The sequence below is a fragment of the Ornithodoros turicata genome, chromosome 1 (assembly GCF_037126465.1).
Source record: "Ornithodoros turicata isolate Travis chromosome 1, ASM3712646v1, whole genome shotgun sequence".
Classification (NCBI taxonomy): domain Eukaryota; kingdom Metazoa; phylum Arthropoda; class Arachnida; order Ixodida; family Argasidae; genus Ornithodoros; species Ornithodoros turicata.
The window spans coordinates 125,270,478-125,280,981 of NC_088201.1; the positions used below are offsets into that span (position 1 = coordinate 125,270,478).

General features: G+C 47.3%; 1 protein-coding gene across 1 annotated transcript; it reads right to left on the reverse strand.

The window, feature by feature from the left end:
• Positions 1-1,146: 1,146 nt before the first annotated feature.
• On the reverse strand, positions 1,147-4,521 carry LOC135384924 (uncharacterized). Its single transcript, XM_064614108.1, has one exon. It carries the CDS (start codon positions 4,519-4,521, stop codon positions 1,147-1,149), a length of 3,375 nt encoding a protein of 1,124 aa, XP_064470178.1.
• Positions 4,522-10,504: the final 5,983 nt, after the last annotated feature.

Sequence of the window (10,504 nt, forward strand, 5' to 3'; positions counted from 1 at the left end):
AATTCTTTGAAAAAGCTAGTGATATTCTCAATGTTACCTTACCAAAGCTCATCATCTTTGGTAACAGTGAGTAACAACCCTCCACGCTCACCATATAGGAATAAATAACACAATTCTGTAGGGGTTGAGATGCAATTGTGTTTGCACATGGTAATGCCACCTACGCGACGTCTTTAGTGTGCCTTGTTGCGACATGGGTTCCGAGTCGACGTGGTAGCGAGCCGACACAGCCAGGGAAGGAAAACTATACAGGTTTATTTACAGTGACATGTCAGTATGCGAGTGAGCAGTACAAAATGGCGCGCAGCGCTTTTAAAGGCTTGAACAAAGGAGCCACCGTTGACCTTCGCTGGATATGGCACCACGGTTTCCCAGAAATCCCTTGGAGCTGCGGAAGCACTTAGACTGCGTCCCTTTCTTTCCAACTTGGGGTAGGCCTTTGTTCCTGCGTTGGTTTGGATCGTGCAGATTCCTCAATGGGGATTAAAAGCGTCTGGCAGGTGTGCGTCCTTGTCGTCTGACCGAAGGTTCGAAGGACCTCTAACTTCTATTCCTTTCACCTTGGCTCTTTCGTAACATCACCCCGCCGCCGGGTGGTCCATCAAGAGAAGGAGCGATCTTGAGTCTTGCTCCTTTGGATTGATGCAGAATCGCAGAAGCACACTCTATTTGCCAGGATGTCCAATCGTGGCACGAAGTAATTGGATGCTCTGATGCCGTGCTTTCAATTTGCAGAAGTGTTTGGCGTCGAATAGGCCAGACCAAGAGACCTCCCTGCTGTTTTCCTTCTTCGAAAGGTGACCCACTTATATAGTAACTGCAGGTAGAATGAGCACACAACAAAGGTAGAACAGTGACAGAATCGACCAACCACTCCAAACCACAATCCCAACACAGACAAGTGCCGGTTTTGTCGCATCGTCTGCCAGACTTAACAACATAAGGACAAATCCTACGATTTATTCCCAGCTATCCCCAATAATCAAGAATATGTCCCATCAGTGCAGATCACAGCCAATCCTCCCAAAGTGAGACAGTTGTCTGTCAAAGCGCGTCCATGCGGGATCCTTTTCACGCAAATGCAAAAATGCAAACATTTCCCCAGATATTTACAGAATTTGGTCCACTTGGAGCTCGTCTTCTGAACTAAAAAGAGCGACTAAGCCCGTCAGCGTTACCATTGTCAGCTCCCTTCTTGTACTTTATCTCGAAATTATAAGGCTGTAACGCTAAGCTCCAACGGAGCAGTCGACCATTCTTCGCGGACATGTTTTTCAGCCACGTTAGCGGGCAGTGGTCAGTCTCAATTACAAATTTGGACCCGGACAGATAGCAAGAGAGGTTTTGGACTGCCCAGATCAAGCATGCGCACCCTTTTTCTGTTGCGCAGTAGGCTTCTTCTCGCCCCGTCAGTTTGCGACTTATATACAGAATTGGTCTTTCACGACCGCCTTCATCTAACTGACAAAGGACTGCACCAATGCCACGATCGCTGGCGTCACACTGCACGAAGAACGTGCGGTTGTAGTCCGGGGCCTTTAGGATAGGCTTGTGTGTGAGTGCCTCTTTTAACTCGCGGAAGGCCCTTTCCTTTGTGTCATCCCACTTGATGACATTCGGTTCAGTCGTTCTCAAAGCATCGGTTAGGGGACTAGCGATACTGGAGTAACTTCTGATATAATGCTGGTAGTACCCCGCGAGTCCTAGAAACGCTCTAAGCTCAGTTTTGGTAGTTGGTCGCGGGTACTCTGCTACAGCTGCGATCTTCACGTCGGCTGGACGGCGATATCCTTGTCCTATCACATGCCCTAAATACGTGACCTCGGCCTTCCCGATCTGACATTTTTCCGCACGCACCGTGAGTCCTGCGTCGCGAAGCCTTTCCAGTACGGTTCGAAGATGCCGAATGTGATCTTCCCAGCCGTCCGAGAAGATAGCGATATCATCTAGATACGGGAGTGCGAAATCTCGCAGCCCTTTTAGCACGCGGTCCATAAGGCTCGAAAAGAAAAAGGGAGCGTTCTTTAACCCAAAGCTGAGCATTTTTGGGCGAAATGTTCCCAACGGGGAAACAAAGGCGGCATATCTGCTTGCGCGCTCCGTTAAAGGGACTTGCCAGTACCCGCGAACGAGGTCTAGGGTGGAGATGTACTTCGCCTTACTTACGACCTCCACCCTTTCCTCGATATTCGGTATCGGATACGTTTGATCACGGGTAATGGTATTCAACTTCCGATAATCTACGCACGGTCGGGCGTCCTTTCCGGGCACTTCTACTAGTATCAGTGGGGATGTGAAATCGCTTTCCCCAGGTTCGATGATACCTAGATCTAGCATGCGCTTTATCTCGCTCTCCATGATCTCTCTCTGCCTCGGCGATACTCGGTAGGGCTTGGAACGAACCGGCTCATCACTAAGTAGCTCGATGTCGTGTTCCACCAAATTCGTTTTTCCCGGTCTGCTCGAGAATACGTCCTGGTATTCTGAAAATATCTGTTTTACGTCTCTCAACTGGTCTTCAGGAAGCGTCCCACTGTTCACTACCTTTCGGAGGAGTTCTTCAATGCTAAATTCTGGGCTACCAACTGCCTTGGGTATGTCCTGTGACATCTCCTCTGGCGCGTTCAGAGTTAGATTTACCACTGCCTCGCGCTCCCGGTACGGTTTCATTAGATTACAGTGAAACAGCTGGATGTCCTTACGCTTGCCTTCCATTTTTACGGCGTAGTTGGTCTCAGAAAGCTTCTGTACTACGCGAGCTGGGCCTTCCCATCTTACATCCAATTTGTTTTGTTTAGACGGTTTCAGAAGCATGACCCTGTCGTCTACTTGAAAGGTCCTTGCTTTTGCCGATCTGTCGTAGTATTTCTTTGATTTCTCCTGAGCTGACTTCATGTTTGCTCTTACTACTTCTCTAGCTCTGTACAATCTATCGAGCAGATCTAAAATGTACTGGACTACATTTGGGTCTTCTCCTTTTCCCTCCCAAGACTCCTTCAACATTCGCAAGGGTGTTCGTAGCGAACGCCCGTACACGAGCTCGGCCGGACTAAATCCCGTGCTCTCGTGTGCTACAGAACGCAGCGCAAACATCGTTGCCGGAAGGCATGACTCCCAGTTAGTCTTGTGCTCGTAACATAATGCTCTCAGCACCCTTTTGAGGACGGAATGCATCCTCTCCACGCTGTTGGATTGAGGATGATGCACTGAGCTATGGATTATTTTCATGCCACATTTCTCTAGGAAGGTAGTTGTGAGGTTGCTCGTGAAAACACTGCCATTGTCGCTCTGGATTTCTGCGGGGAAGCCCACCCTAGCAAATATGGAGAGGAGCGCGTCTACCACTTGCACGGAACTCAATTCCCTTAGAGCTACGGCCTCGGGGAACTTCGTGGCTGGACACAGCGGTGTTAGAACGTAGCGATGTCCTTGCTCTGTCGCGGGTAAGGGACCGACAATGTCAATCACCAGTCTGCGGAAGGGCTCGGTGATTATTGGCACGAGACACATTGGGGCCTTTCGCTGATCTGTCGGCTTTCCCACGCGTTGGCATGTATCGCATGATTTCACCCAGTTTTCGATGTCTTTCCAGCAACCTGGCCAGTAATACTCCGCAGTTAGACGAGCCTTAGTCTTTCGAACGCCTAAGTGCCCTGACCACGCATTGCTGTGAGGCAAATGCAGGAGATCTTCCCTGTACTTTTGTGGAACGACTACTTGGTCAAACACTCTACCGTTTTTATCCCTGTATCGCCGATACAGCAAGTTCTGTTTTTCGTAGAATGAGATGTTCTTTCTAGCAACGCCCTCTTTAACGCTATCACACAGGTTACGTATCGATGGGTCGCTCTTTTGCTCTGCTGCCAAAGCAGCTTGATCTACTTTCGCCAGCGATTGGAAACTGTTAGATACTGGCGCCAAGATCGCCCCGCACTCGTCTGAATTTTCAGTATCTTTACTAGACTGCATGTCCGAGTTTTTCTCACTAACTTCGATATCGCTGGTCTGATCTGACTTCGGCGATTCGTCTGACGTCACGGCGTTCGCATTTGTCTCAGGAGCGCTTTTGTCGGCGCTGTACGTCATCTGTCCGGCTAGCTCTCGCGCCTTGGAGCGTGTCAACGCCTGCACTAGTTCTAGGGAAAAGCACTGTCCCCTATCCCGCAGCAACTGATCCGATTTGTTGGAAAAGAGGTACGGATAGTGCGAAGGGAGGTTCGCGGAAACGGCTGCTTCTGTTGCAAGTACTCCGAAAGGTCCCTCAATCGTCACTCTGGCTACAGGAAGGCATACACTATTCTCCTCTACGACTTGCTTAATCCACGCACAATCACCTGTTAGGTCGTCGGGGCGAATGTACGAGGGAGGGATTACGTCCATCGTGGCAGCGGAGTCACGAAGTACTCTGCATTCCTTCCCGTTTACTCTAAGGGTTTTCGTGTACGGATCCAAGAGCTTTATGTTTTCCTCGCTCTCGCTCACATAGGAAAATACCATCTTTCTCTCACACTGGGCTGCCATGTGACCCGGTTTCTTACAGTTATAGCAAACTTTAGGCTTTCTGGCTTCAAATACCCTGGTGTTCTCTCGACTGGGTCTAGTCTCGACTTCCCTTTTCGTGGCTACCGTTTAGTCCGTCAATCTCTCTTTGCTTGACGATCTACGCCCTTCTTCTTTAGCACGCTCTCCTCGTTTGAGAAACTCTGTCCGGTTCTCCCTACTGTTTTTAGACCGAACAACTTGGTCCTCTTTAAGACCTCTCCGAGTCGCGTATTCCTCTGCGTATTCGGCCGCCGTTTGGATATTAGGTTCTTTTAGCCTGTCCTGAATCCAAAATTTGGCTTGCTCCGGGATGCCACGGTAAAATTGCTCTAAAGCAACGCACTCGACCACTTTGTCGTGATTCCCGTAGGCTTCCGCACTCTTGAGCCATTCGACTAAGTTGGCTTTAAGGTTGTACCCGAACTCTGGATAGGACTCACTCGTCTTTTTCGTCGCGTTACGAAACCTTTGCCTGAACGCTTCCGTGGACAAACGATACTTCTTTAGGAGCGCTGACTTTGTCTTATCATAGTCGGCTGCATCCTCTTTACTCAGTCTGGCGATCACATCGGCCGCTTCGCACGGGAGTAGAGTTAGCAATTTTTGAGGCCAGCAATCTTTCGAGAAACCGACTTTTTCGCACGTTCTTTCGAAGTTGACGAGGAACAATCCAACGTCTTCGCCTACCTTGAACGGTTGCATCAAGTCTTTCATCTTGAAGCTCTCTGTCCCCCTCTCACTAGACGGGGTGGTAGCACGACTACTCCCTTGGACCTCCAGACGTTTCATTCCCAAGTCTATCCTTTTTGCTTCGAGTTCCTGTGCCTTTACTCTTTCCTCGGCCTTCTGCCGCTCTACCTCAGCCCTCTGCCTCTCTTCCTTTTCCTCCCGCTCACGCTTCTCTACGATTAGCTCCCAACATTCTAATAGCTCAATTTCCTCTACGTCTGATCCGTGAATGAGCTCTATCAAATGTGGTTTTCTTTTTGCCTTCTCTATGTTGATTCCCAAATCATCACATAGCGCTAGTAGGTCCGGCACGCGCAGCTTATTAAGATCCATGTCTCACTCAGAACTGGCTACACTCCGCACTGTACTTTTTCCTGACTTTCGGTTTCACACAGTAATTACCACACAGGTACTATCACACAGCTATCACAAAGTTACCACACAGGTATCACACAGAAAGTTTCCAACTGCCGCTACAATTTCACACAGTCTATGCAGCTAACAGCCTGGCAAACGAGCGCATAAAAACCAAGCACTCACCCACGCTAGAAGTCATGGCCCGACGAAGTCAATCCCGACGCTGCCAACCAGTTGTTGCGACATGGGTTCCGAGTCGACGTGGTAGCGAGCCGACACAGCCAGGGAAGGAAAACTATACAGGTTTATTTACAGTGACATGTCAGTATGCGAGTGAGCAGTACAAAATGGCGCGCAGCGCTTTTAAAGGCTTGAACAAAGGAGCCACCGTTGACCTTCGCTGGATATGGCACCACGGTTTCCCAGAAATCCCTTGGAGCTGCGGAAGCACTTAGACTGCGTCCCTTTCTTTCCAACTTGGGGTAGGCCTTTGTTCCTGCGTTGGTTTGGATCGTGCAGATTCCTCAATGGGGATTAAAAGCGTCTGGCAGGTGTGCGTCCTTGTCGTCTGGCCGAAGGTTCGAAGGACCTCTAACTTCTATTCCTTTCACCTTGGCTCTTTCGTAACAGCCTTCAGGGGACAGGCAAAAGTTAGCTCCTTTCTGCCCTTCTTCAACTAAATTTGCAGGTTCAACATCCCTAACACTGTACACACTAGCATAGCACTTCACTTCTACCAACATTGACGAGTGACAGTTGCAGTCAAAAAGTCTGCACCCCAGGAAAGGAAAGGTGGGGTCTATCATGAGCGCAGAATTGGTTTGATCACATGTTTCAAGCTCTATCTGAGCTGCAGACTCTTTCGAAATCCTAGGGTGCTCCATTGCAAAATTGCACATATCCTTCAGGCTCTCTCTTATATCACTTTGGGTCATAGAGTAGAGTGCTCTCTCTGGTGTTATGTAGATTTCCGAGGACGCTGTTTCGTGGCTTGTATGACCTTGCGGTGTACCCTGTTTTGATTTACTTCGGTCAGTGTGAAGTCCCTTGCTTGTGGAGCAATCTGGAAACAAACGATGCATGAACTCTGTGTGCTGGAATTAAGTTTTACAAGAATACTTAGGGCAATGTGACCTACAGTTGTTTCAAATACTGCCCCTGTCTAACAGCACCTTACCTGTTTTAGCTTTGCTGCAAAGGACCCAAAATCTATTTTTAAGGACTTTGCGTTGTTGCCACTTTTTGGTGCCTCTTTTGTTGGTTGTTGACGTTCATATCTCAGGTCCTCAGCTAGTTTTGACTCAAGCTGGTACACAATGGCAGCAGATGCACATGTTTTCCACGACAAGATTGTTTGAAATTTTACATAAAAACGGAACTGAATGTCCTATTCAGTACTAAGAGAAGCAGATGTGGTATATTTTATTTACTGTACGCTATTACGTTTGATTGATCCTCGCACCATACCTGCTTTAAACGAGGCATTACCCACGGGCAAGGTATGTCGGTCACAGAGGGACCTTCCTTGGTTGCAGCCTTCACAGACACGCTTTGGAAGTATGGCATATAGCAGACTGCTGCTGCATGGCTACAACACCTTCCTAACATGGGAATACGGAATGGCACTCAGTCAATATTCAAAGTGCCACTCTGCCAAAATTCATTAGTGCCGTATTCGATCTGTCTGTAGAAAGGTTATGGGAGATGAATTCTGCCCCTGCATTTCTCACCTGCAGTGCATGTACACAGCGCATCCAGGATCCTTCCTTCAGTCTCCGCTGCCACCCAGCAACTGTAGACTTCATATGTTCGCTGTGATGGGCTCACAGTACCTTTGACAACTAAGGTGCGAAGCCTTGGTACAGCAACACCGATGCCATGTGCTTTCCCTTGGTGCAAGTATAATGAGAAAATGGATTCCCCACAGCAAATGATGAATGAATGAATTTGACACAATGAATGTATTTTTATCTGCTTTTACATAATAACATGTCTCTAATGGCTTGTACGATTTCATAGCTTCCTTGTCAACATCAGGAGACTTTAGGAAATATTGGAAGATATCTTCGCGCGTGACAGCGGACCATAGATGCCGCAAGCCGTGATATGACAGTCGTTCAGGATTTGTCAACTTAAAGACGCTGCAACACAAACTTCGCGTGAGGTCAATACCACTTATTATTCGACAATTTTACCTCATTACCACTTTTGCAACACTCGTTATACTTATATTTTTACTGTCACTAATAAAATGCATAAGGCAAGCAACAGTATTGTTTTTGTACCCACGAGATTCAAGCTTGTCTTTCGCTCATGCTTCTTTGTTCTCAAATGTATCCTGCCTCGGCTAATTCTCATTGCTTAAGTTGCTTTCCAGCGCTATTTATCGATCGTGCTAACTCATGTGCAAGCACAGAAAAGCGTAGAAGTAACACGCCAGTTTTCAGGGAGTTCTTACCTCTTTTTCAACAGACTTCGAGAGCTAGTATACACGTCTCCAACTGCCATGGCAATCATCGTCTGCTAGCGATAACACGGAAGTAGACCCTTCCCATGATTTCTAGAAACCACCAGACACCTACTCAAACCACCTTTCGAGAACATTCAAACCATACCGAAACTATACCACGGTGTGTCGCCACCAGCGCACTCGCTCACCCTCTCAACGAGTAAACGAGCCCGTTTCCGATCGCTGGTATAGGCTGTCGCGCCGGGGAGAAAATACAACGCTCGCGTGTTCCATAAACTTTAGTCGGGACCTGTACATTCCTTAGGAAAGAAAAATCGCTCGAGAACACCATGATTTGCCACAGTGTTTCGCATGGTCGCTGCTCACAGCACATTTTGCAATCATATTCTGCGACATGTATACAAGTCTGTCGAATGAATTAGTTCCCGTGGTGCATTTTAGTAGGCAGGTTAACCACTTCGTGTAAAAGGATGTGTCAACCGAGGTAACTTCTGTGCTCCTTTTATGCTAATTGGAAGTTTGGCTTTGAATCAGAGCCGTTTATAGAGAGAGTTTGGCCATTAGGAGGAGCCTAACTTAAAGAGCGTCATGCGTCGTCACAGATGAACGACCTCCCTCGTCGTGCTCTATTGTTATCCGCTCGTCAACCGGTCGCCGACGCCATATTGATGCCGATCGTTGTTCACAATCCAAGCAGAGAAGACACGTGCGTACTTCTTGCTTCGAAAGCCTTTCGTCCTTGAACTCTTTCAGTTCGACAACAAAGGCCCTCTTATCAATGACGCCAGTGGGTCATAAGCCGGTTATTTCTGTAGATTACCATCAGCGCGACCACCATGCTGTAGACCAGTTGGCGGAGAGCATCAATATGGCGCGGACTAGATGGCTGATAATCGGATTCCGCTCGGATTCAGGCTTTTTGGGCGGCGCAACGACGACTCGTGACGTCAAAATAGGCTCCACCCATGAGGCGGCAAAAGATGAAAGAATGACCAAACTCTCCCTATAAATGGCTCTGCTTTGAATATGCGGGTAGCACCACCTATCGTGTGACATGTTAATCTCCCATGGAGCATTGGACCCAGTGTCCCTGATAGGCAGTGTCGGGGGTAACTCGTTACTGTATCTAAGTTACTTTTTTCGGTAACTTTTAAGTGAACTCATCGCTTTGAAGCTCCAGTAACTTCTTGAGGAGCTCGTTAATTTTTTAGGTAACTTTGTCAAAGTAACTTGGAGAACGTTCCAAGTTCCATTGTACGATTCTCGTCTGCAAATATCGGGAGCTTTGACCCCCGAGACAACAACCTGCACGCCGGCGATACGTGCACGGCGCGTCTGTCTCCCTTGGTGTTACGGGGTGAACGTTACAAATTCGCTTTTGGACGTGCATTAGGAGGCTGAGGTGTCGCTCATTTTAGCGACGAGCAGTGTATTTATAATGACAAAGGGCATTGTGTAGTAGGGTTAAAACTTGGCGCAGTTCTACATTATATGCTCTTGATATGTGCTAGCACAACTCATAGAACACAAACCTGCTTTGTGCTTCATTCAAGAACCTTATTACGAGATCAAAATCACCAAATCCCCCCCCCCCTAAAGAAGCACATAAATGTAGGTTTCTTTCGTCTTATCGGATATTGATATAGTTATTGTATACAGGGTGTCCACGCTAAGTGTGAACAGATTTTTTAAAAATATATCAATCACTTTTTCCGAGATGAAATCAATTGCAATATAGCATATGCTGAAGGGCACTCCCTAGGGGGTGCATTAACAGACTCCTAAGGCAATGTCTTAATTAACTTTCAATAATTAACTTTTTAATTATAAAAGCTACGAAGTTGCTCCAGTGAGAACATCTGATCTCTTCGGTCGCCAGATACCAAAGCCGTTTTCAGAACAAAAATCCGTTCGATAGATCGTCCGCAAAAAATTCGTGAAGGAACGCCATTTTTTTTCTTATTTTATTCATTGCGCATCTCTAGAGACGCGTCTTTCCTTCGTCCCCAATACGAGAGGATGAAAGAGCACACTATCGTCTCTTGCGCCCTGGAAAAAGATTAAAAGAAAACAGAAAATGCAGCCCAAGATAAGGGCGGTCGCGATAGAGTCACCCGATACATTTGTGTTTTTGTTTTGTTCCCGCAAGTTAAAGCTAATCTTCGACGCATGAGGCGGCACTGTGCTCTTTCACTCTCTCACACTGGGGGTAAAGGAAAGCCGCTTCTTTGAAGATGCACAATAAACCAAATAAAGAAAAAAATGGCGTTCCTTCACGAATTTTTTGCGGACGATCTACCGAACGGATTTTTGTTCCGAAAACGGTTTTGGTATTGGTGACCGAAGAGATCAGATGTTCTCATTGGAGCAACTTCGTAGCTTTTATAATTAAAAAGTTAATTATTG

What these genes read in the sequence shown, in the direction of transcription:
- LOC135384924 (XM_064614108.1), bottom strand. Translation starts at nt 4,521, where the DNA reads ATGGCAGCCCAGTGTGAGAGAAAGATGGTATTTTCCTATGTGAGCGAG.